General features: G+C 33.1%; 1 protein-coding gene across 5 annotated transcripts in view; it reads right to left on the reverse strand.

Moving 5' to 3' along the window:
* Nucleotides 1-7,914: 7,914 nt before the first annotated feature.
* The window catches only part of FCHO2 (FCH and mu domain containing endocytic adaptor 2), a 152,128-nt gene continuing 132,714 nt past the window's right edge, over nt 7,915-27,328 (reverse strand). For 3 of the 5 annotated variants that reach the window (XM_031966647.1, XM_031966659.1, XM_031966637.1), the window contains 9 exons: nt 23,807-23,936; nt 22,662-22,721; nt 18,689-18,800; nt 17,635-17,790; nt 17,044-17,176; nt 16,113-16,312; nt 14,604-14,668; nt 10,694-10,858; nt 7,915-10,323 (listed from right to left, as the gene is read on the reverse strand). In XM_031966647.1, coding sequence (XP_031822507.1) covers nt 10,301-10,323; nt 10,694-10,858; nt 14,604-14,668; nt 16,113-16,312; nt 17,044-17,176; nt 17,635-17,790; nt 18,689-18,800; nt 22,662-22,721; nt 23,807-23,936 — 1,044 coding nt within the window. In that variant the 3' untranslated portion in view covers nt 7,915-10,300. The remainder of the gene's footprint in view (nt 10,324-10,693; nt 10,859-14,603; nt 14,669-16,112; nt 16,313-17,043; nt 17,177-17,634; nt 17,791-18,688; nt 18,801-22,661; nt 22,722-23,806; nt 23,937-27,328) is intronic. The other 2 variants (XM_031966656.1, XM_031966667.1) reach the window with 1 other exon arrangement.

The following is a 27,328-nucleotide window of genomic DNA, read 5'->3' on the forward strand; positions in this document are numbered from 1 at the left end:
CTGTGCATAGCTTCTTTGTACACATTTCTATACATATTGTATTTGCCATTAAGATTGTGAACTCTTTTGAGGATAAAGATTCTTTTGCCATTTTTATCCTTTGCACTTAGCATGGAGCCTGACACACAGCAGACATTTAATAAATGCTTATTAACTGACTTACAGTAACTTCAAACATCCCAGAACTACATACACAGCTATAAGACTACAGGCGATAACAAAGGGACTACAAGCAAAACCAGAGTTAATGTGGGCAAAGAAGCTGTGAGGACCTCAGCATGATCAAGATGGACTATGGACAATTATAAACTGCAAAAATCTGTGTCTTATGGAGGTGGTAGGATATGGGGGGGGGGGTGGTAAAATTTGGACTTATAATTATTATCCTCTCTTTCCCATCTTGATCCTTTAGTAAATCAGTTCACTGGACAGTACATTATCCTCTTCTCTCAAGTCCCTTACTCCTTTATCCTATTGCAAACCTTGCCCTATTGTTTCTGCTTCTACCTATAGTGCTGCAGAACAAAGTTGGAGAAAATTATAAAACGGTGCTGAATCTTCTACAAATTTGTGTTACATATTATCAACTAAGCCCTTGCTAGGGAAAGTCAATCCTCTTATAAATTTTCCTCATCAATATACTGTGCCATTCATCACACTGGTTTTTCCAAATTTTTGCATCCCTCCTCAAATCTCTCATGCTCCTGCACTTTTGCTTTATATTTCATTTTAAAAATTGAGATCAAAAAGAGCTTCCTCTTTTCTTCCCCCACCTCATCTTATATCATCTAGATTCCTCCTGCCACTTTCTCCTCCTTCATTCTTATCTCATATGAAGATATCCTTTCTTCTTGCCACTCTCTACATGCGCACGTAATCTTATTCCACCCAGTCTTCTCCAATACATTTCTATCATCTTTACTCTCTAACTAATCTTAATCTCTTTCTGTCTCCTGGATGCTTCCCTACTGCCCAGGAAAACATCCTGTATCCAAAAAAAAAAAAGAAAAAAATTCCCCCTTGATATTCATGAAACCTTTTCTTAGATAGGCCATCTTTTCTCCTCTGACACTGCTAACTCCCTAAACAGGCTCTTGTCCCTTTATGCCAATGCTATTGCAATAGTCTTTTGTTGGTCTCTCTACCCCAAATCTCTCCCCACTGCTGTCCATTCATGTTTCAGCTATCCAAATGATCTTCCCAAAGCACAGTTCTGACCTTACCACCACCTCTGTCTTCAATGAATGTTAAGAGCCTTCTTGCTACTTCCAAGATCATGTATAAAACCTTTTTGGCATTTAAAACCCCTCATAATCTGGCTCTTTCCTACTTTCCAGTCTCTTTATACCTTCCTTCCTTCTATATATTATGTGATCCAGCATAGTCACTGGCTTCCTTGCTGATCCTCATCTAATATCCCATTTGCCTGGTCTTGCAATTTTCTTCTTTTTCATTTCCATCTCCTGGATTTCTTGGCTAAAATTCCAGCTAAATATTCTACAAGCCTTTCCTCATACCCCTTAATGCTAGTGCCTTACCTTTAAGGTTATCTCCAATTTATATCTTCTTTTATTATCTAAATCTTGTTTGTAGTTGTTTGTATGTTAACTCCCTCACTGGACTGATCTTTTTGAGAGCAGGAATTTTTTTGGGGGGGGAAGACCACTGCCTAGGGAACATATATTCCCAATACTTATAAGGTATTTAAGAAATGTTTGTTGATGAGGCTTTATTTTAATAGAATGTTAGACTTACAAAGGAAAAATGAGAAGAAACTTATTTTTTTCTGAGAATTTGAGAGTATAGGAATATGGAAGAAGTAGGCATCAGACAAACTTTGTGTGGATCTGACATGGACAAATGAGAATTAAAAACATAGAATTTGGTCAAGAGAGAGATTATTACTAGGGAGGAAATAAAATAGTTCCAAACAAATAAATCCAAACCTTCCTGATTCTGAGGGCAAAATCAAAGGGTGGTTGGGGGGTGGGGACTGAGGGAAACCAGAATATAAGGGAGTGTACATCAATTGGAAAATGGTTGGTCACCATTTTGGAGAGTAGTTTGGAACTATGCTCAAAAAGTTATCAAACTGTGCATACCCTTTGATCCAGCAGTGTTACTACTGGGATTATATCCCAAAGAGATTATAAAGAAGGGAAAGGGACCTGTATGTGCACGAATGTTTGTGGCAGCCCTTTTTGTAGTGGCTAGAAACTGGAAACTGAATGGATGTCCATCAGTTGGAGAATGGCTGAATAAACTGTGGTATAGGAAAATTATGGAATATTACTGTTCTGTAAGAAATGACCAACAGGATGATTTCAGAAAGGCCTGGAGAGACTTACACGAACTGATGCTGAGCGAAATGAGCAGGACCAGGAGATCATTATATACTTCAACAACAATACTAGATGATGACCAGTTCTGATGGATCAGGCCATCCTCAGCAACGAGATCAACCAAATCATTTCTAATGGAGCAGTAATGAACTGAACTAGCTATGCCCAGAAAAATAACTCTGGGAGATGACTAAAAACCATTACATTGAATTCCCAATCCCTATATTTATGCACACATGCATTTTTGATTTCCTTCACAAGCTAATTGTACAATAATTCAGAGTCTGATTCTTTTTGTACAGCAAAATAATGTTTTGGTCATGTATACTTATTGTGTATCTAAGTTATATTTTAATATATTTAACATTTACTGGTCATCCTGCCATCTAGGGGAGGGGGTGGGGGGGTAAGAGGTGAAAAATTGGAACAAGAGGTTTGGTAATTGTTAATGCTGTAAAGTTACCCATGTATATATCCTGTAAATAAAAGGCTATTAAATAAAAATTAAAAAAAAAAAAAAAAAAGGAAAATGGTTGGTCAATCTGTGTCACACAAATGTAATGAAATTTTATTGTACAGTAAAAAAATGAGATAATTTCAGAGAATCCTAGGTAGTATGAACTAATGTAGAGTGAAGTGGATAGAACCGGCACAATTTCAACAACTCTTCAAAGAAAAGTGATTTTGGAAGGAGAATTCTTTTTTTCCACATATCATGCTACTTTATTTTTTTATTTTTAAATAACTTTTTATTGACAGAACCCATGCCAGGGTAATTTTTTACAACATTATCCCTTGCACTCACTTCTGTTCCGATTTTTCCCCTCCCTCCCTCCACCCCCCCCCCCCCCCCATGGCCAGCAGGCCGGTCCATGTTAAATAGGTTACAGTAGATCTTGGACACAACATATGTATGCAGAACCGAGCAGTTCTCTTGTTGCTCAGGGAGAATTGGATTTAGAAGGTAAAAATAACCCGGGAAGAAGAACAAAAATGCAAGTAGTTTACATTCATTTCCTAGTGTTCTTCCTTGGGGTGTAGATGCTTCTGAGAAGGATAATTCTTAAGAATTCTGAATAATGCAATGAATTGAGGAACTATGATGAAGCATGTTACCTACCTCCTGACAGTGACAATGTTTTCAAAATCTATGTATGTTGTCTGAATCTGGTTGGGGGAGGGGGGGGAAGGAGAGAAAAGAGGAATAAAGGAAGAGTTGACAATTAACTAATAAAAAGTTAGGGTTTTTTTTTCCAATTTTCAAAATAATATAGAATATATGATGCGTTTTTTTAAAGTAGGTAGTACAAAACAGCTACTCTTCTATGTTCTATACATATGGAAAGGTTCTTTGTGTGTGTGCAAGAAATTTTTTTTAACATATTTAACATATTTTTAACTATACAGAAGCAGAAAAAAAAAGTAAGCTCTAACTACTATTTTGACCTTTCTTTTTTCTCCAAATAGTTCTTGATGTTCACCTGTATCAAAATGTTGGAGAGGGAAATGGAGAGGGAAAAAGACACAAGAAATTGCTCTGATAAGTCTCATGACCCATTTCTTCCTCCAGTCTACTATATCTCCCTTCCACATACATACCAATTTAGATGCATTCCTGGATTCCAGATTTTTTCTCTAGGAATAATCCTTTCTGGATTCCTAGGATACCATTTGGTTGAACAAATGTCTAATAAGATGGATTTAAACTAACAGGTTAAACTTTAAATTCAGCCATCAGATCTCAAACCTTTGGCGGGGAGGGGAGAGGAAGAAGGGAGCTTTCCATGCAAATTAAAAAGTTCAAATTTCCAAAGTAATCAAACTACTCTGCTAGATTAGCTAAATCGAGCCTTTTTATTTAGCTATAGGCCAACCATATTCACAATAATGACTTAAATGACACAGTCAACATGTCTTCATTGAATATGAAATATAATTAACTTGGTAGGCAGCAGACACTCAATATTCAAGAATGGGTCTCCTTCAGTTTGAGAATGAATCTATAGCCTATGGTTCAATCCTAAAGCCTCTGGTATTCATTCTTGGGGAATGACACAGGGTTATGAAGACTGGAGTTCAAATTCACCCTCAGATATTTAGGAGCTATTACTCTGGGCAAGTCACTTAACCTCTACCTGCCTCAGTTTCCCCATCTATAAAAAGGAAATAGTAATAATATATAGACATTTATAAATCTTAAAGCTATATAAATACTGGTTATTTATTCTGGGATACTTTAGGTTCCCAGACACTTTTTTTTTTTTTTTTTTTTGGACAATCTAAAGGAACTAAAATGAGTGGCAAGTTTTTTGTTAACTTTCTATAAATATCCACTTTACCACTTTTCCCTAAGGAAACAGAACAGGTTTGCACAATAGTTTCTATTCAATAACAACATTTTTCAGCTAAAAGTGTCTCTCCATTGGAGTATTTACTGTGATTCCTATCACTCATAACACTATAGTATTTCAAAAGCAGAGAGAACTTGGAAAGGGATGAAACTCTGAGTTGATGCACTGAGGTTGGACAACCAAGCATTTAAGACTAATTACTGATTGAACACTACTCTATTAGCATATGCTTGGAAAATGGCCCTTCCCACTATTCTGTGCTGGCTCCATCTTTTGGTGTATACAGAGAATTGTGGGAAGGATTAAGGGATGGAGTAAGATAAGCCAGAGTCACTTTGGCAGTAGACGAAGAAAAGGAAGGTCTTGGAGATCCTGTGTCCATCCTGTTCACTTCTACCCCTAAAGACCAAGAATAAAGACTAATCCTGACTCTGAAGGCATCCAGGGTGCTAACTCGGTCTTCACAAGAACTTAGTCAGATTTCCAAATACCATTGATTGTTAAACATTATTTTAAAATACCCAATATCTTGCAAAATACCTAGCTTCTGTTTGGGCACTGACCTTGGAGGCACTACTGAAAGAACAGAGCTAGAGTTTTTTTCCCTTGACTGCAGTAAAGAACAGAGGGGTGATACTAACTTAAGTCTTAGTCATTCTTGAAAAAACTAATCAGTGCTGAACATTTCCAGGATTTCCACAGTAATACAGATCAGTATCTAGAAAAACCTGAATATGTAACATCTAAAATGTTTGATGAGTAATCATTAAAGTTAATATATTAACAAACCCCTCCACAGACCTAAATTATTCATTGCCCCCAATATCAATGTTTTAGCATATATTTTCTAATAATGTGCACCTAAAAATAAAACTTTTAGCAGCAGATGTAACTATTAGATCTTTGTTATTAAATTACTTATACTCCACTCGGCCCCTTTTCACAAACACAAAAAAAGTTAGAAAAAAACATTTTGGCTCATTTAGGGTGATATTAATTTGTACTGCATATTAATATAGTATTGTGTAATTGTGCATATTGTTAACTGCAAGGTACATAGATATCAACCTTCACTATTCTGTTCCTAGAGTAAGAAGCTATACTTTTAAAAATCTTTGAGTTCATACAATCCTTTTTTCTTGCAAAATGAGAATGAACCTGAAGTGAAGTCTAAACATTCTCTTTAAATGTCAAGTAATTTGGGTATAAATACATGAGGAATAGCAATCATGCCTTGCTAGTTAAAACATGGTGATGTAAGACTGAATTTTCACTGGATAAAAAGCACATACTTAATAACAATCTTCTTTACTTCCTTTCTCTGAAAGGGACTACATGATTTTAGCATTCAGTATAGCATTTGGTTCCGGGCCTGGGTCTCATAACACTTCTCACCCACACTCTCTAAAGACTCAAAAAGGTTTTCCAGTACTGGAAATGAATTAAAAAATGGGGGGGAAAATTGCTGGTAAGAAAGCTGAGTCACTCTTCTTTCTTTTCCTTCATTGGGAGAGGGAAGGAGATATAAAATATGATTCAGACCTACAATTTCATTGATAGAAGGAAGTTGCAGTAAGAAACCACCCCCCAACAATGCAGATTGGCAAATGATCTGCAATTTATAATCTCAGAGAGTTGCTTGAGGGCACACTGAGAAGTTCAATGACTTCTGAGAGTAACACAATCAGGACTTCAACCCACTTAACTCAAAGACTGTCCCTCCATCAATTAAGTTAACAGTGTCATTATTTTTTAAAAGACATGGGGGAAAAAATCAAGCATATAGGCAAAAATCCCAATAAAACAAACTATTACATCTTACAATTTTAAAGAAACATTTAAAATTAAAAAGCATACTGAAATTATACTTACATTTGTGATATATTATCTATTTAGATTTATCTCTGTATCTGGTGCATATAAAATAGAAACATTCTTTAATTTCAATCACATGGTTCCAAATTCTACTTTTTTTGGGTCATGAAACTCTTGCTACAGCATGTTTTTTTTTTAAAAATACTAATAACTAGCTGAGAAAGCCAACTAAAATGATAAACACAATCTACAAATACTCAGAAAAACTAGCCTGTACCAGGAGATCATTATATATTTTAACAATACTATATGATGATCAATTCTGATGGATGTGGCCATCTTCAACAATGAAATGAAACAAATCAGTTCCAATAGAACAGTAATGAATTGCACCAGCTTTTACACCCAGTGAAAGAACTCAGAGAAATGAATGTGAACCACTACATAGAATTCCCAATCCCTCTAATTTTGTCCACCTGCATTTTTTATTTTCTTCACAGGTTAATTGCATATTATTTCAAAGTTCGATTCTTCTTGTGCAGCAAAGTAACTATATGGACATGTATACATATATTTTATTTAACACATACTTTAACATATTTAACATGTATTGGTCTACCTGCCATCTGGGGGAGGGGGTGGGGAGAAGGAGGGGAAAAATTGGAACAAAAGGTTTTGCAACTGTCAGTGCTGAAAAATTACCCATGCATATATCTTTTAAATAAAAAGCTATAATAAAAAAAAAAAGAAAAAAGAAAAACTAGCCTGTGACTGAAAACATTTACATACTGGAGTTAATATTTCAAATTTAAGATTTACTAATCTTGCTCAATTAAAACTAAATATGGGTTCTTGGGATAAGAAAATATATTGAAAAACGCAAGCAATGTTAAACAAGATACAGTTATTCCTTCCGCATCACAGGAGTTAGGAGTGTGGGACTCGATCTGGAAAATCTAAGTAAAATTTTTTGACTCTTCCTTTGTAGCAGAGAAAAAAAGTCTGAATCTTTTCTTTTATCTTTTATGTGGTGTTTATAGTACCTTATTATAAAATTTGGGTTAAGTATTTGATTATAGGCTTTGTGTCACCTACTGGCGTTCTTCACTTGTCATCTGTGGCTTCTGCAAAACTCTCCCCAAAATTCCCACTTAATTTCTTAAACCAACCCATAATGTATAGAAACCATATGATGGGGAAAGTCACAATGTGGAAAAGATAACTGTGATTTTTTTATATGTAATTAAAAAAATAAATATCTCAATTTCTTTGATTTATGAAAAATAACTATAAATTATATTAAGTAGTGATTCATCCTTTTGATATATCTTTGGATATGTGTTGTAACTGTTGTGATCACTTAAGAGTCTTCTAAAATTTAAGTACAAACAATAATACACTGTTGATAAATTATATATTACATGTTTATTAAGGGTGCAACTTTTATGTAAAATTTACATTATATGAAAAAAAATCAGATATTTACAAATTTTTGTAAGATAGATTTGCATTGTTCTAATTACAACCCAAAGTAGTAACAATCCATAAAAACTCAGATTCATTAAGAGTTCTGTGTTTACAAATTCTTGGTTAAGACACAGCTACAAAGTATAGCACTATATAAGAGCAAGGACCAGCTTGCTAAATACATTTCTCAATGAATATCTACTGGCATTTGGACACTAGTCATGGGTTTTTAACAGTGAAAAACCAATATAAGCTTGTATGGCTTCAAAATTGTAACCTGCACCCAATACAAATTCGTGTGTCAACACATGGGGTGAAGACTGGTAGTTTAAATGTAATGAAACTTAACCATTCCACTAATTTAGAACTTTTAAGCAATACTTGATTAAAACAAACATGGCAAGTAAAATAATGTCTGGATTCCAATAATAAAATGTTAACTGCCCAATAAGCAGTTTTACAGCAAAACAGATTCCAGTAAGAGACCACAATTGGCAATTAAAGTAGCACAAGAGGAGTTAGAAAGCCTATACTATTTATCCTCACCATTTAGCAAAGATTAACATTTTAGCAAATGATGGATGTGTATTGCTTCAGTCAAATCTATTCCAAAATTTTCTAATAATGAACAAAAAAAAGCACATATAATATTTAACAGTGAGGTGCTTCATTTTTACTGCATTTAGTGTGTAAAAGAATTTACATAAATGTCTGATAATATGGGTCTTAATTTCTGTAAAGCATAACTGACCAATTAGTGGTTTTATAAAAATTGCACACAATATAATATATTATTGCTTCTACTATGTAAAATGAAGGACCTTGGTTTTCAGCATTATATATAATTTCATTTACATTTACATTTGATCAGGCTTTATTTGTAAAATCTGCTAGGTGTTGTGCTATCAAAAGTTAGTAGCTTATTTTAAGAAATGTTAAATAAATGCATCACTCCAAACCCTATTTTTACTGTGTGGCAATTAACAACATACTAATTGAGCATTTTTCCCCACTTGCTTAAAATGAACATAAATGGCAGTATTTTTCCCTCTGCTGCCAGAGATGAGCCTTTCTAAAATGCTATTCCTCACTAACAGTACATTTATGCTCACAAACACATAGCTAATGAACACTTAAATCTCAAATAATGAACAAAAAGTAAAGGGAAAATGCTAAATTTACAGTTTAAAAATCAGTTACATGGTTATTATTTTTATTCCAGAATGTTTTAAACTTCACACATCTTTGTTGAGGTTAGAATTAAATAACTGAAGGCAATTTTTTTTTTCCGTGAGCATATTAAAAATTCTTCATCAGGTACTTCCTTTTATAGTAGTTACATTTATTGCAATTACCCCACAAAGAAGTAATCCAGTATTTTAAAATGCAACTAAAGAGCATCCTCCAGTTATCCTAATTTTCCTTCTGTATCCCAAAGGGACTATAAACAGTCTGTATTTTATATGAAGAACTTTAACCATCCTAAGTTTCTATATGGAAGATCCAGACTTTAAGAAAGGAAGTGAGGCACATTAATAAACACAAAGTGGACAGGCACAATTCTGTTGTTTTTTTTTTAAAGGCACACATTATGTAATTCATATAAAAATAAATTAAATCTACAGCATTAATTCATCAAAACAATCACAACTTCCATAAAGTTAACTAACTGCAGAAGTAAGTCTCTCTGCTGTCCTTTGCAAGCTTATTTTTAAACACATTGCACTTGAGGATTTTTTTAAATCTTATATAAAACACCATTTACACTTAATTAATATGTTATATGGGAATCAAATTATCCTTTTTGCATGCTCTGAGCCTGTTCTCTGATGGCACATAGACACAATGTGAACGAGAGGGTTAAGTTGACATTATCCCAAATTTTGCATTCTTGTTCTGCTTGCATCCAATATCAAACAGATGAACCTGCAAAACTATCTTGGAATTTAAAATTTATGGAGAGCTATAAACATTTTGTGCTTGCTCTCCTTCAATTTTTAAAAGTTTGATGTTTATGCCATAACTTTTCTTTTTCTAATACAGCAACTGGTTATTTTGACTTTCAGCCTATATAAATTTATTTCACTAAGTATTTGAATAAATGTATTTCCTGAATATTGATCATTTACAGTGTTGAAGATCACTTCAGTGCTATTCCTTTCAAATGACTTACATTAAAAGTGCATTTTTAGGTTTTGTAGTCAGCTCCAAAGTAGGTCAAAGATAAAAATATATCGAATACATGTTAAAATAGTGTTTGGAAGGTACAGTTAATGCAGAAGAGCAGGTTTGTACTCCTTTGATCCAATAATTTTCACAAGGACATCAGCAATCTGCCAGGTATCGTCCTGAAAATACAAACAACCCTTTGCAATTATGATTCCCAAAGCAGTGCAGCATTTACACCCCAAATAAGGAAATTTCTGTTGTTATAGATACAGAGTTCAAGTTCATATCTGTTTGAAATACAGACACCATAAGAAGGTTTAACCTAAAATGAATATAATTTGTTGAGCACAAAAACCATTTTCACATGTGCATTTATCTAACATGTCAGGAACATTTCAACTTTATGCCACTGATGATATGACACTTTACAAATTAAAAAAATTTTCTTTGCCTTCCAATTTCAATTTGTATGAAGGGTCTTCAGAAATGTATAGAAAACATGCAAATATTTACTCAGTGAATTAAAAGGTTCAAAATCTCACAACTTACCAGTAGCAAAACGTTTCTTTATTAAGGAAAGCCTATAACCAGTGCCTAGAAGCTCAATGTCAGCACCTGATAAGGTACTTCCCTCACTAATGAACTGTACTGCAAGTGTTGTAGGTTTACTGGGTCCTTCTGAAAGATCAAATTTTGCTCTAAGAGATCCGGAGCCTGTAATGAAACACAGGATGTGAACAATAAACAACTGGCTGTACCATTTTCAAAACACAGTCTGCTGAGCCAAAACACATTTGGCTTTAACTTTTATAAAATAACCAAGAAGTTAATTGCTCTTGTGTTAACCTAAGTTCTGGAAGAGTCTCACCTGAACAGCACCTCCAGAAAACAGCCTTCTTGCCTGACTTATGATGAGTATTAAAGGAGGCTGTGTGTGTGTGTATGTGGGGGGGAGGGGGAGAAGAAAGAGTGAGGGGGGGGGAGAGAGAGGGAGGGAGGGAAGGAGGGAGGGAGGGAGAGGGAGAGAGAGAGAGAGAGAGAGAGAGAGAACACGAACGAGAATGAACTGGCAGGAAAAACTTTTAAGAGAAGACAGCTAAAGGAAGAACAAAGGAGGAATAATAAGAGGTGAAGTCAAAAAATGACTGTTAATGAATTATTAAATGGGTCGTTAATGATAAGTCTTTCATAGCAACTTGGAAGTGTTATGGCAACACTAATCTTCTATTAACTTCTTTCAAATGCAGGATTTAGTTATTAAAATAAAAGTAGTTCTAATGCTTTATTAACCAAAAATCTCTTACAGGAACTTTTAAGTATCTGTATATAATTAATATTCATTATGCTAATTCTGGGGCATTACTGGATCCTGATGTGTCTCCAGAGCTCTATTTATTAGAGAAGCAGGCATAACAATGTGGGCAGAGAGCTAGTCTTAGAATCAAAACAATGAGATTAAGTCCCACATTTGACACATACCAACTGTATAATTATGGGGCAAGAAATTTCACTTGTTAGTGCAACTTCATAAAACCATAAATTAAAGAGCAGGTGTGGATCTGCACCGGTTGACTATGTTTCCCAAAGGGGAGTTCCCAACACCAACAAATCCTAAAGCCCTCTTGATGCAGAATCACACAAACTGATGCATACTGAATGAAGCAGAGCCAGAAAACAATATACTCAATGACCAAAACAATGTAAAAGGAAGAAACAACAGAATGAAACAGAATGTCATGCTATGAATTATCATGACCAAGCTTGGTTCTGCTGAAGAGCTGAGAAATTATACCTCCCTTTTTTCATTGCAGAGAGGGCTCTTTATAGGCATGGAATATGTGCAATGGATATGTTGGTTAGTGCTTCTGAACTGCTATGTTTTTACCACAATCTTTACTACACAGGATGAATCACTGTGTTGGAAGAAAAGGGGAGGGATATTTTTTCAGAAAAGAATGTGACACAGAAACAAACTAAATTCATAGAAATAGGATGAAATTTTAAAAATAAAAACCAAATTATAATAAGTATGATAATTTAGTGTTGATGGAAAAGCCAAGGAAAAAACTTTGTGATTTTGATCAATGTCTTGATGGTGGCAAATTTTTCATTGTTCATTGCCTTTAAATCCCTCCACAATCTAAGTCTCATCTACTTTGCTTTATACATGCTACATTCCAGGCAATCTAGTTTATGCTAATCTGCCTGAAACATGCTCATTCAGCTCCACTCAGCTTCTTAGATTTGACCTCAGGTTTCCTTAAAGGTTCAGCTCAGGGACGAAAGTTCTTCAGGTCCCACCAGTTCTCAATGCTTCCTTTTTTCTAAAATGACTGTATTTTCTGTGAGCATATAGTATCTCTTCCCTATCCCTCCAAGAAGATAAACCCATTGAGGGCAAGAACTGTTTCTTTTTTGTCTGTTTTTGTGTCCCAAAAGCCTAGCACGGTGTCTTGTACATAATCAGTGCTTAATAAATAAAGTCTGGTACTAGGTATGCCATTCCTTGAGATACAATTTATAACAGACCCACAAGATTAGAAATCTTGACCTCTCCCTTACTGGTCCAATCTAGTCCACCCTCCTCATAAAAGAACAAAATCAGCAAGGAGAAAGGAATACTTGATGACAATTCCATTTATGCTTGTCTTTGCAAACATTATCCAGCAGTTCCTTAAAAATTTTAAGTACTATTCTGGCTACATCACCCAATTATGTGCAAACATTATTATAGGCAGAGGTCAAGACATGAAGAACTGACATCAAGTTCAAAATTTCTAATCCTCCTAATTAGACACTTGTCTTTTTATAAGCGCCATTATATCTAATAGTATGTTCTAGTTTTCTATAATCTGGTCTGGAGTTACTTTAAAAACTTAACTAAAGCTACTAGTGAATCTTAACAAGGGAGGCAATTTTTCATTTCCTGACATATATTTTTTGATATTTAACTAAAGGAAATTCTGAAGGTCTCTAGGCTAAAGAAAACTCACAAGTATAGATTTTCTTTCCTTTGTAATGGCTACCTACCTAAGAACATATAATAGTTTATTTCAATTATATAGGAACATATTTCCCTCCTACTTGATCGTAAGCAATTTAGGGAAGAGAAGGAATACCTAAACAAATCAGCACAGGATCCATGATGTTTTTCACCTAGAAAGCAGGTAATATTTGCTTAACAAAATTTTATGAATTAGAGATAAATGGGTTAAATTGGTTCCTTCTAGTTTTAAATAAATTTAAGACTTTATCAACATGTACTACATAATAGCTCTTCAATATTTCACACAACTCTCTGAGACAAAGAATTGTGACTCTTAGCACCTGAGTACATAAGGCACTTCCCACAACAATGAAATCAGAGCTCTAGAAAAATGTAAGAAAACTTTCTTTTAGGCTTTTATATTCTGATAATATCATATTTAAATTTTTAGGAAAAAATTTAACTATAAAAACTATAGCAGCTACCAAAGATACTTAAACATTTTAATGGGATTATTTTAGCAAAAGAAATAAAGTTAGTGCATATGTTAATTTTGTATTTCCTAGAAATTCAATTCAATAACAAGTATTTGATGAAATCAGGAAGGCTATAAATTCCACTTGGTTGATGTGGCAAAAAAAAAAAAAAGCAGATGAATTACCCCAAGTTACAAACTAAATTATCTCAGTAACAAACTAAAAGTTAAAGAAAAATAGGGAAGTTTTAGAAGAGAAACACCCAGGAGAACATTCTCCCTTTCATTCTGGATCCAAAAAAAAGTAGGTTTGGCAAAGGGCAGAGAACCTGTGATACCAAATTGTAATAAAATAAAGTGGCCCTTCAGTAAAAAGATTTGTCCAGGAATTTGTAGAGATTTATTTAGGCCAAGATTGCTTATTAACACTGGGAAGATTCAATGTGAATTCTCATTAGTTTGAGAGAACAAAAGTGAATGGAGTTAAATAATGATTAAAACCATTTTAATTTAGGCAATTTAATTGTACTAAGTTGTTCTACTTCTTTAACTTTTGTAACAAATAACATTTCTTCCTAATATTGCACAGGTAACTAATATTTTAGAATAATAATACTGATTAAAGATTTACAGAAAAACCACCTCCAAAACCAGAATTATTTTGGGGAGAAGTGTGGAATAGTGGCTAGAAATCAGAAGACCTAGGTTTGAAGCTTGGCTTTGCTACTGATTAGCTACAAAAATGTAGGATAGTTACTAAATCTTTGTGAGATTTCTCATGGCCAATGAGAAATCAAGTCCTTGTCCACCTTCTTCTTGGCTGGACAGACATGCTTGGAGGAGAGCCCACACCTCTCTGAAAGCCTGCCACCAATCAAAGTAGAAACCAAATGAATTGTAGGGACAAAGATTCAGGAAGGGACCTTTAGGGACCCTTGTAAATATAACATCTATTTTAATGACTTCACAATGAAAAATATAGTCATATGCTTACTTACCTCCATTTTCTGATTTTTCTGAAATGCCTGACAATTTCCAATAAGCTTTCATTTGTTCTGCATTCCTGTATTAAGAATATAAGATTACCTTTTTTTTGCTCTCAAGGTTTTCACATTTTTAAATTTCTATTTTTATAATAGCTTTTTATTTTCAAAATACATGCAAAGGTAGTTTTCAGCATTCACTCTTGTGTTCCAAATTTTTCTCCTTTCCTTCCCACTCTCCCTTCCCTAGATAGCAAATAATCCAAGTTAAACATGTGCAATTCAAGAATACTACTTTTTAAAAAATGTTATATAAAAATATGTAAGTATGTAATTATGATAATAAATTTGCTATTATAAAATGGAAATGGTATATACTAGTAAAAATTGATAACATACTGTTATTCCAAGGCTAAGAAAATTATACACAAGCTATTTAATTTATCCTGAACTGATATTGGTTACAAAGAGAAAGGTATTCAGAAACTGACACAAAACTACCATCAATGTGAGGCAGTGCAGGTGCAAAGCATAATGGACTGTCACCTCAGCTCTTCTAATCACTGTCCAGGTGACCTTGACCACAGTAAATCCCTAAGCTTCATTTACTCATCTGTAAACTAAAGGGACTGAATTGGACAACCTCTGAGCTCCTTTCAGCTCTAAATCTAGGATCCTGGAAGATAACTTAAAAGTTACATTCTTCCAGTCAATAACATCATTTGGCTTGAAAGGTAGCATATATTAGATGCTCATAATTATTCCTTTTACAAATTCTTTCGACAAGCCAAATATCCTAAGAATGGGGAATCCCCTATCCTAAAGAACTCAACTCAAGAAAGATTATTATGTGTTGTTGCCTTTCACCTTCATCACTTCACTAGTTGGGAGTCCTTTAGAGACTGAAGCTTCTGAAAAAGTATACTACGTTTTTCATGGTCCCTTTGCTTATCAGAGCTCTGGTCTGACTGAAGACTCAGCGGGTGTAGTAGTTATGGGGAGTCCTCCATCTTCTATCTGTACTGATCCCTTGGAGGTACCAGTGCCAATGAACCATTTCTTCTTCCTATGATAAGCAGGAGTCCATCCAGAATGGAAATACCCATGAAGGAAAAGAACTGAACAGAACTGAACTATTATGAAGGAAAATAGGTATTTAGCAATTCCAATTGAGTCTCCAAACACCTGCAGGAACACCCAACCAGGCAACCTACTACATTTTCAGTCACCTTCAATTGTCGAAAGTTCTTCCATTAGAAACTATAAGCAGTCTGCCTATGATTTTCATTCAATAGAACAGATCTAGTTAAAGAAACTTGTGTGAAATAACTTAGGAACATAAGCAGCCTTTATGCTCACCCCAGAACTTAATGGATGTCTACTCAAGTTACTAGAAAAACAGGAGTCCGGTTCCAAATAGCTTACTTGTAAATTAATTTTTGAAACTCAAGGCCTTTGTAAATTGGGTACTTCCAGTATTACAAATAGAAATTTGGCACAAAATCAATAGTACATTTAATTTACCATACTGCAGGGGGAAGTGACTGCATGTTTGTGACACCTCCATCCACTGGTACTACCACCTGTATATTGGAAAGCACACTTGGTGCAATCATAGCCTCTGGATTGTATTTATAATCCACTCTAACATCTGTAGTGCTGGTATTACATTTCCAGTAAGTAGCAAGGTTCAGAGGAGTTGACTGGATACCATTTGATGATACCTTTAAAAGAGAAAGAAGTTATAAAAATCAGTAATTAATTACAGAAATTAATAATTAATAATGATAAAAATGAATAAAATAAATCACTAGGAAATAAAGTAAAGTAGATTCATTTTTAGGGACATCACTCTAAGAGTATCTTTCTAAATCTAAGAGCCTTCTCCTTTATGAATTTAAAAGGCAATAAGGGGGAAAAAACATTATGAAAGAGTTAAGTCAGGATTTCAACAAAACTCAGAGAATAGGAGATAAGAATCATAAATTGAGTAAATTATCTTTTGATAAACTGATCTACAGCAAAATGAAAGAATATTGACTCAAAAGTTATCATATTAGAATGTATTGCCATTGTGGCCAATGCTATAATTACTCACTATCAAAGTTAACTGAATTTGATGACTTGATAAAAGGCATTTTGAAAATTCTGGAACCAATTTTTTCTTAACAAGTATGTACAGAAGATTTATTTTTAAAAAGCAACAATGTGCACAAGTAAACACAACCCAGATAGCTGTAAGCAAGAGACAATGCTGAAACATATATGTAAAAGGAGAATAAATGATTCACCAATATTTATCATAACATTTTTATTCTGCTAGCTAGTTTATTAATGAATATGAAAACTCTCAATTTTCCGTATGTCAACATTATTTATCAAAATATTTCAGTCAGTTTAACATGGATGCAAAGTTTTTTAAATTGTTCTGCAAAAGGGTAAAGGAAATAGTTACCTGATATTTTAAGACATCCACATTATAGTAAGAAGCAGATGGATTTTGCTCAGCTAGCTTTTTGAGGTAGACAGTGACAGCTTGCATGTTCATCCAAAAATCTTTTGCACTGGAATCACACTGTGATGGATCACTATTTGCAATCATTAAGATATAAAGAAAAGAAAGAATTGTTTCATTAGAAGAGAAATTTATTTATCATTTGTGTTTTAAATAATAAGCATAAGATTAATCTGTAAGTACAGAGAAAACCCACTGGAAAAGGAACCATAAAATGAGATTTAAAAGTTGCACAGAAGGAATGCATGTGATAATAGTAAAAATTTGTCAGGAAGGGGTTATAGTAAAGATAATTTTTAAGGGTGTGGGGGGGAGTCTATAGTATCCGTAAAGGATGTCACAGATAAGAAGTCACAAAGCAGAATAAAGGCTAATGACATACAAATGTGAACTATGATGTCTACTTAAATATTATAAGGCATTTCACATGTAAGCCAACAATTTCAAAGCCTAAAAGGGTTTACTTGAAAAATAAAGAAATCACATTTTAAATCTTTTTTTTTTTTTTTTGATAAATAAAGTATACAAAACCTGAATATGAGTTGTGCATTTGGAAGAATCTGCTCTAGTTTGCTTGTATTTTTAACCCTGAAGCAGAGTACAGCTGGAGAGGGATTGCTGGTGAACACTTTAATAATTCCACTTGGAAATGACACTGTCATGTCACCAGTAATCTTTACAATACACCTGAAAAACAATTTAAGAGAGAATTTTTTAAAAAGGCAGCTCTATCTAAAAGTAAACCTGCTAAAGACTCATACAAAAAAAGTATTTTTCTGATACTTGCGGCTGAATATCTTGTCAATTTGAATCATAAAAGAGATTCCAAGTGAGAGCTTTATAATCTATGGGAAATAACCCTGCTCTTTCTTGAGATATGGGTGCAAACATAAATACAAATAAATAAATGAAATGGGAAATAAAAATATTAATAAGAACCACTTTCACAAAAAATTTCTAAGGAAGATTTAACTCCTTAAAGAAAGAAGATAAAGCTGGCCTAAGAGTCTTTATATTAAGCAAGTACATCATATCTCTGCTGTAAAGTTTACAGTCTTACTAGCAATAAATCATAACTTATATTTCCATATAGTGAGCCAGCCAGGCTGACTCTTCCCAAGTTATACTGTATCTATAATTCTGTCCTACAAATATGTAATATTAGGCAAGGGAAGAACTGGCCAAGATTATGGATAATTTAAGGAAAACCCACTACTGATTTCACTGGCAATTTTTAGTACGAAATGGTATATTACAATTAAAATGATAAAATGAAAGGCAATGTAATAATAGCAGCCATGAATAAAGGAAACCAAGAGTCTCAAACCTGTCTTTGACCCATGCTGTCTTTGAGACCATAGGCAAATGATTTAATAACCTCTTAGTATCCCAGGAAAGTCTCCAAGACTATATATTACAAAAGATCTGTATTGATCAAGGGAATTCCTCACTGGGAAAGTTCCCCATACCAATGAAATCACTAATTAAAAATCTAGTTTAAAAAAAGTTAAATAACAAAAACAAAAGAATACAAAGAAGCAAACCATATTCATAATAAAATTTGCAAAGTAAAGTATTGACTAACTTGGAAGGATCTGCTCCTTTAAAGTAAGCATTCACAGATTCAGTAAGGGCTACTGCAACAGGTAAGGTATCCTGATTTCCAAGACTAACAGGGCTGGGACCACGTGAAACGCCTAAAATATACATAAATCATATGTTTAATTCATCTTAGTTATCACAAATGCTCTTAATGTTAAGTTTCAGTGAAGTCCAAAGCATTAATCTGGAGTATAAAAAAAGACATCAACAAAAACAGAAATCGGAAGACAAAAAGAGTAATCTGACACACTGATTTTTCTTTTTAATATGAAAGACCAAAAAGACATAAAAGGGAAAAAAATAATAAATTAGAGTTTAAAAGAGCATTTAAAAAGACACAAAACTTTTCTTAAAACCACCACAGCTTAAAGAAAACAGAAACTAAATCTTTCTAAATACCAGTAGGCAGAAATTGAACAGGTTAACTTTTCATATTTCAAGATCTCCTAAAAGGGGGAATGATGGATGATTCAGATTACAAATACATTCAATTTAAGAAGTTAGTTAAAGTATAAAAGAGTTAAAAAAAAAAAAAAAAAAAAAAAAAACAGAGTTCTACTTATCCTGTTTCTACTGGTATCACATTTACCCTTATTTAAAAGAGCAATAAATAACTTCATTTTATCACATACTATTATTTAGTGGCCACACAAAATCTTTACTATAACAGAAAGATTAGAGAATCTGTTACTGCTATGCTACTTCCATAAACCAATTAATATCAATCTTCTAAAAACCCTTTAGCCTTCTATTCTACTATCTTCCTCTTTTCCAGAAGAAAGATAGCTTATACTGCCTTGTTCACAGAATAGGTATATCTTGTTTCCTAACCAGATAATACGCTCCTTTTGAATATGAGCAAGGCTTTTTATTGGACATTCAATACATCTTGTCTCTAAAAATTTGTAAATAACACTTCTTCTTTTAAAGGATTTTTAGCATAATGCTTATATTCCAGGTCAAAATGATTACAAATTTAACTCTTATAAGCCACTTTATAAAATAGTTAAATTGAACCCTTATATAACTAGAAAGTCATATAGATAAGACTTATAGAAAGCGTATTCTTTATGAAATAATTCTTGTTAAAAACTAGATTGGTTATCTATATTGTAGAACCAAAATTACCTTTGAAAAAACCAGGATGGTTAATTTTGGTGACAATATCTTCCATCAGCCTTTTCTGCTGTTTTGTTAAGTGTGAAAAAAGTTAAGTGAAGAATGAAATTTTTTACAAAGTGGGGATGACTAAATTCTGAACAAAAAGTTAATAACATCAGGTTCACAGGAAAAAAAAAGAACTCAATGTTTAGAAAATACAAAGACAAGAAGAGCTGCTTAAATTTCTTTTAAATGTAAAAACTAAAAAATTCATAAATACTGCCTTCTTTCAAAATACACAATCATAATGGGAAAAGTTAGAAGGAAATGAAAAATGAAGACAGAAATTAAACTTTAAAATCTTAATTGGCACACTTTGAAAGGGGAGGAAAGTTAGATCAAATTCTTCATTCTGTGAAAAAACTGCAAAAACCTATGTCTTGTTCTTACTACAATCAAAACATTTGGGGAAACAAAGTGCTGAATATTTTTTGCTTGATCTAATTTTGGATTGTCAAAAATTAAAGGTGATTGAAAATTTAATATGAAAACAACAAGGCATTAGGGGAAACAATCTCTCTCCTTTTTTTAAAATAGCTTTTTATTTACAAATATATGCATAGGTAATTTTTCAGCATTGACAGTTGCAAATCCTTTTGGGGAACCAATCTCTTAAGAAAAAAGAAGTTGTATGCTAAATTTCCTTAAGTCACCTTCACATATGACAACTTACAGTATATAAAGGATAACATTTATTACTGTTTTGACATATCCAGGATCAAAAGAAACTTATAAAATTGTTCTCTTTTTAATAACTTTTGCCTAGTAATAGGCCTTTTTCTCCCATATTTATAACAAGAAGTATTACCATGATTAATTATGTATTATTTTATTCAAATAGGGCAATAGGATTGCTAGATGGTGTTGTGGATAGCACACTGGCACTGGAGTTGAAAAGATCTGAATTCAAATCCAACCTCAGACAGTTGACACAAGCTGTGTCACCCTGGGCAAGTCACTTAACCCCATATGTTTGCCAAAAAAAAAAAAAAAAAAAAAAAAGAATAAATTAACATGTAATAAGGTAATTCAGTGAGACATTTATTGCTGACACTGATGTTTCTCCTAAAAATTCTAAATATACCATGTGCTGTAAGTTAGAGCTCCTAAGCCTGAGCCAAATAAGGAAATCCCCTATTATACATCTAAACATCTAGAAATACAAAATTTCTCCTAAGAACAGTTTTGGATGCATCCCATAAGTTCTAGTATGCTGTCCCATTATTGCCATTCTCTTGGATGAAATTATCTATTGTTTCTATGATATGTTGTTTGATACACCTATTCTTTAGGATTATATTATTTAGTTTCCAATCAGTTTTTGGTCTATTTTTCCATGATCTGAAAAGAATGCACTTAATATTTCTGTCCTTTTGCATTTGACTACAAGGTTTTTATGTCCTCATATATGGTCAATTTTTGTGTATCATAAAGTGCTGAGAAAAAAGTATATTTCTCTTTAACCCCATTCAAATTTCTCCAGATTTCTTTCATATCTAACTTTTCTAAATTTCTATTCATTTCCTTAACTTCTTTCTTGTTTATTTTGTGGTTAGATTTATTTAGTTCTGAGAAAGGAAGGTGGAGATTTCCCATTAATATAGTTTTGCTGTCTATTTCTACCTGCAATTCACTTAACTTCTCCTCTAAAAATTTGGATGCTACAATATTTGGAGCATATATGCTTAGTATTGATATTACTTCATTATCTATGGTAGTACCCTTTAGCAAGATGTAGTTTCCTTTCTTATCTCTTTTAATCAGATCTATTTTTGCTTTTACTTGGTCTGAGATCAGAGAGATTTCCCTACTCAGTAGACAGGGCCCAGGGCTTCAACATTTTAGTTTCAGTTCTTTGCTTCAATCCATCCCACTGTCTCTAAAAGCTACTTCTTAGTTCACTACTCTTAGCCTTATACAATCTACATTTTTAGTAGAGCTAGTGAACCTTGATTTGAAAAAAAGTAATAAGCATAATATAGGTAAAAATTCCATTATGATAACTATATAATAAAGAAGAGTTGAATACAACCAAGATGTTTCATGCCCAGAGGGGAAAAATCTGACCAATTGTCAGATTGTCTCTTGGTTCATTAACAAATTAACTTGACTTGTCTACTATTTACATTATAAATGTTCCACCTTTTTGTTCCTCTATCAAACAGTAAAAAAACAAAACAAAACAAAACATTTAGCCTCTCTCTACCTGAACTTTCAAATAATGTATCAAAATAAAACAATAAATAAAATGTAATCCAAGAGCTTAGATAGTGGGAAAAGGTTATCAAAGATACCTCAAAGGTTATCAAATGATACTTCCCCCTCCTCCAGTATCTATTTCTTGTTACTTATTACCCACAAAGGACATTGGAAAGAGGTCACATTTCATCTCTAGGTCCTGTAGTTATTTTATGTATTTATTTTTTCTCCCAGTGTATTCATTTTAATAAATTTCATTACAACAAAGGTATTGAATTAGAAATTCCAATTAAATTGTTAAAACATAATACTATCAATATGTCAAATGTTCTTCATAATCTTAGGGGGAAAAAAGCTTACATTTAAGTAATGCACCAAGGCAAAACTTTTTGTAATTTACATGCCAAATTTCAATGGATCCTGGAATATCAACAAAACATTATTAATACAAAATTGAGGTTATTAAACTTCAGAATTATACATTATTTCTATGACACCACACATTGCTGGAAAAGAAATAGGCCACAAAGTGCGAGTATTTTAAGTACACTTTAGGGTAATTAGTTAACATGTAATTTTTTTTTCTGGTACAATACCTGATGATGTCTCAGACTGCTTTTCAATTTCAGAGAGAATTCCAATGAAATTATCATCTTCTACCATATTTAAATAAAACAAAATGTTGCAGGAAAGCAAAACAATTTCAAGGGCAAAAGGAATCAAAATTTCAAATCTATACAAAAGCAATTATTCAGCAAGAGGTTTAAATATAACAAGAATCCTTGACTGTTTATAAAATGTATATAAAATTTTTAACTTCATCACCATCACCCACTTTCTACTGCTTATCTTTTCCCAAATTATTTACAAAACTGCTTATAAATTTCCACCACATATCTCTATTTTCATGAAAAAAAAAAGCCCAACATTTAAAATATAATGGAAAAGAGGTAGTCATTTTTTTCAGCCCATCTGCCTAACTTCTGTTAAAACCCAACCTAAAGTTTTATAAATACTAAAATATTAATTCTGTAAAAACCTATTTTTAAAAATAAGCTATTTTTAAAATATCATTAAAAATAAAAGGACAGGGATAGCTAAGTGGTACAGTGGATAGAGTACCAGCCCTGAAGTCAGGAGGATCTGAATCCAAATCTGGTCTCAGACACACTTAACACTTCCTAGCTGTGTGACCCTGGGCAACTCACTTAAAACCCCAATTACCTCAGCAAAAAATAAAAAAATACAAGAATACTCTATAAGTCTATGTTAAGATACAAATGTATAAAATTTGGAAAAAGACCTATGCTTTTATTTATGCCAAATTTAAGAATATACACATATTTCCCATAGATACAGTACTACATATACTTTTAAGAAACAATTTTTTTTGTTTGTACTATATTTTCTCACATTGAATATGAAATTTCAATATTTTACCTCCACTTACTCTTGAACAATATGAATGTGATTTTTTTCCCCCTAAACACTCATATTTAAAGATAAATCTAGCCAAGCAGCTATATCAGATATGACAATGGATTAACTCTGAAAAGCAAATTTTCAGAATAAAAACCTAGTTCAAACCACCTGAATTTCAACATATTAAATCTTGGCTATATTTTAGGTACTAAAATTTCAGATCTAGATGAGAAACTGTTCAAAAAACTTTAAAGTTTATATATATTTAAAATAAGAGAAAATTCAACAAATCACTTGCCTCCCTTTTTGAATTACTTACCTATTGTGGGTGTATTTGCTGCACTCAGTGAAGCAGATGAGGATATGGAGGAGGTGCTTTCTGCCCGTGCTAAAGGAGCAGCAGGAGGTGGACTGGTATTAGAAGTCACAGGTGGGCTAAATGGCCTGGGCTTCAAAACAAAATATTAAATGTCAAAACACTAAAAACTTTATGCTTAAACTTTACAAAATATTAAAGTCACATGAAAGTTTTATTGGACCTACTTAACAGTTCTATGGTTAACTCTCAGAGAAGCAGCATAAATATAGCTCCAGTGAACCACTGGAGGGAGTTACTTGGGAACATTCCCAGGGGTCGGAGAGGAGCACTCTGGGAGTGGGATTGTGGGATATCTCCCAGCATGCTCTCTTGGCCCTAAGAGCTTCAAGGGAGGTGTGAATTCAGATATCTCTTTCTAAACCCTGAAATCTCCCAAACATGTGAACTCCAATGAGTACTTAAATATTTCTTGCTTCTATGAGCTCTCTGAAGGTGTGAACACAAGCATCGTTTCTATCAGTTGTACTTACTACCTTGTTTCAAGTTCTGGCCCAAAATATCTCCTTCTAAGATCAAATCAATCATATTGAACTATGCTAAATTAAATAATTATTATCTCTATCAACTCTAATGGCTTAATACTTTGTAAAGATTCCAACAAAATATAAAGGAATTCTATTGTAATATGACTTATTAAAGAGATTCAGATGAGCCATGGATCCAACTATGCTCCTTCTGTACAACTATATATGCTACTAATCTAAAAGGAAGCTCTTCAATTGTCCCAACACAAGCAATTTAGAGGTTACAGGAGCTTTTTATTATATTTTACTTTCTAGATAATGAAATGGGTCTTTTTCCTATAATATTCAAATAATTTAATGAATCTATGACTTTATAACATAAATTATAAATAATATAACAATACTTCACATTCCAACAATGTAGATAACAATTCAACTATGTCTTTCCATTCTAGGATGCTTTCATTCACATTATCCCATAAATACACCACAACAGTCCATCCAATGTGCTAGCTGTTTTGCTTGTATTCTCTTGGCATTGCATGAATATCAATGGAATGTGCAGGCTGTCCATTGATTGTCTCTCACTCCAAATGACTGATTCTTCTTCTCCTCCTTCCCCCAGTTATCATCTACCATGCATTTCTCCCTTGTCTTTTAGTGGCCCTCCAATTTTTCTATCACTCAAAAACAAATATCAGTGGAAAACCATTGGTGTTTAAAAAGATTAACTTTATTTCAAGGTGAAGTTTGGAGTCAATAAAAGAACTATGTAATTTCCCAAAGACAATTCAGCCTGTTTTCTTCCTGTTCCATTCTGGGTCCAGCTAGCTCTCACTGTCCCTTCTCAGTATGTGTCCCATTATATATGTATTGAGGGAAAAACTCTATAGAATATTCATTAAATTGGATATATAATCATCTGGACAACAAGTTTAAATTTATTCAGCAATCCAAGAAACCAAGGCCTATCTAGACAATCTTGCCATTTACCCTTCCAGTGCCCTATTTTTCTACCCACCTAAAACAGCCATTCTTTGGATCTGACTTCCAGAGGCCATGACCTCACTCTCTAGAGAAGTTAATTTATTCATGTATAGATCTCAGCCCTGTCCCAACTGACTGATAACTGCTAATTTACCTAACCCACCACATCTAGCCAGCTTTACATCATACTTTTACATTTTATCTAGGAATCTGCAAGACAAAGTTCCAAGCATGATCATTTTATCATTTAGGTTAACAGTATCCAATAAAATTGGGTCAATTGTCTTTTTTGATCACCAAAGACCTTGAATGAGGACTAACAGGGTCTTTACGACAATAAGCAGGATGACAGAGCAAAATCTTGAGCAACAAATTTGCAAATAAAATAAAAACCAGGAATAATCAATGATGGTGGGGTTATGGAATGATAGGATCACTAATGAATGCACTAGTGGTGTAACTGAATTAGTACCATTTTGGAAAGCACTTTAAAATTACTCAAATATCCTTTGACTCAGAGAATCTACTGTTAGGCATATACCGCCCTCACACCCAAATAATGAGTTCAGGGATGGTTTTTTTTAAAGGCCCTATATATAGCAAAATATTTATAGAAGCACTTTTTTGTGGTAGCAAAAAAGTAGAAACAATGTAACTGCCCATTCAAGTGAGGAATTGGTTAAACAAATCACAGTACATGAATTTAATAAAATAAAATTATGCTGCAAGAAATGGTCAATATAATAAATGCAGAGAAGCATGGAAAGAATTATATAAATGGAGGCAAAGTGAAATAAGTAGAGCTAGGAAAATGATAGGAAAATGGCTATTAATATTGTAACAGAGAAATTCAGCAATGTAAAAAAAAATTCACTGAAAATCTATTTTTTAATTTATAATTAGTTTCTTTTTTGTGATGTTATTTGGTGCTTGCTATATCCTGTACCTCCTGATTCTCCTGTCAAGAAAATATTCATATTCTATAGGTCTTAGACATCAATGTAGTCTTTAAGGTTTTAGCTTCCATCATTCCTAACTCCTGTATCATATTTTCAACAATCCTTTGCTATATCCACCTTTCAACAAAGCCAATGAATACCATATTATGTGTTGGCTGAAGTTGAAGATTTTCTCAAGTTCTTTGTAGAATCTCTGACTACATGGTTTTCTAAATACATTATCAGTCATCTGCAAGTAGGATTACTTTTGTCTCCCATGTGCCAAAGTCCACTTTGTTTTTTGTTTTTTCTTCATCCTACTGTTAAGAGCGAGTAGTCCTAAGAACTACATTAGCAGGAGATAGGACATCTTACTTTTTAAAATGGAGCAAGTAGCTAGTTTAATCATTTTTGAATAGTGCTAGCTTTTGATTTCAAGTATACTTCTCATCATAATTTTTTTCTTTTTTTTTTATTTGCTTTTTTTCTCTCATGATTTTTCCCTTTTGTTCTGATTTTTCTTTCACAACAGGACTAATATGGAAATATGCTTTAAATGATTATACATGTATAAGCTATATCAAATTGCTTGCTGTCTTGAGAAGGAAGAAAAAAATTGGAACTGATAATCTTAAAAAATGAATGCTAAAAACTACTTTTACATGTAATTGGAAAAAATAAAATACAACTGAATTTTTAAAAATCCACAAATACATGCTTCTGATCATATTAATAAAAGAAGTTTCCATATTAAGCTTTAGAACATGAGATACTGTATTTTGTGAAGGGATTTTTCTGCATCTATTGAAACATTTTGCAATCTTTGTTGGGCTTAAGAGCATAGTTTTTTCCTTAATGTCAATGACACCTGCATCCCCGATAAAAATTCAATTTGGTCACACAGTGAATCATTTTCTAGACATAGTTTAACTGTTTTGCTTTGTTTCTGAATGAATTTGGCATATAGTTCTCTTTCTATAATTTTTTTCTTCTTTGACCAGGTCTAACTCATAAAATTGGTCTGTAGAATAGCTTCTGCTACTATTTTTTCTTGGAACAGTTTTTTATACCAT

This window comes from Sarcophilus harrisii, chromosome 1 (assembly GCF_902635505.1).
Source record: "Sarcophilus harrisii chromosome 1, mSarHar1.11, whole genome shotgun sequence".
Taxonomy (NCBI): Eukaryota; Metazoa; Chordata; class Mammalia; order Dasyuromorphia; family Dasyuridae; genus Sarcophilus; species Sarcophilus harrisii.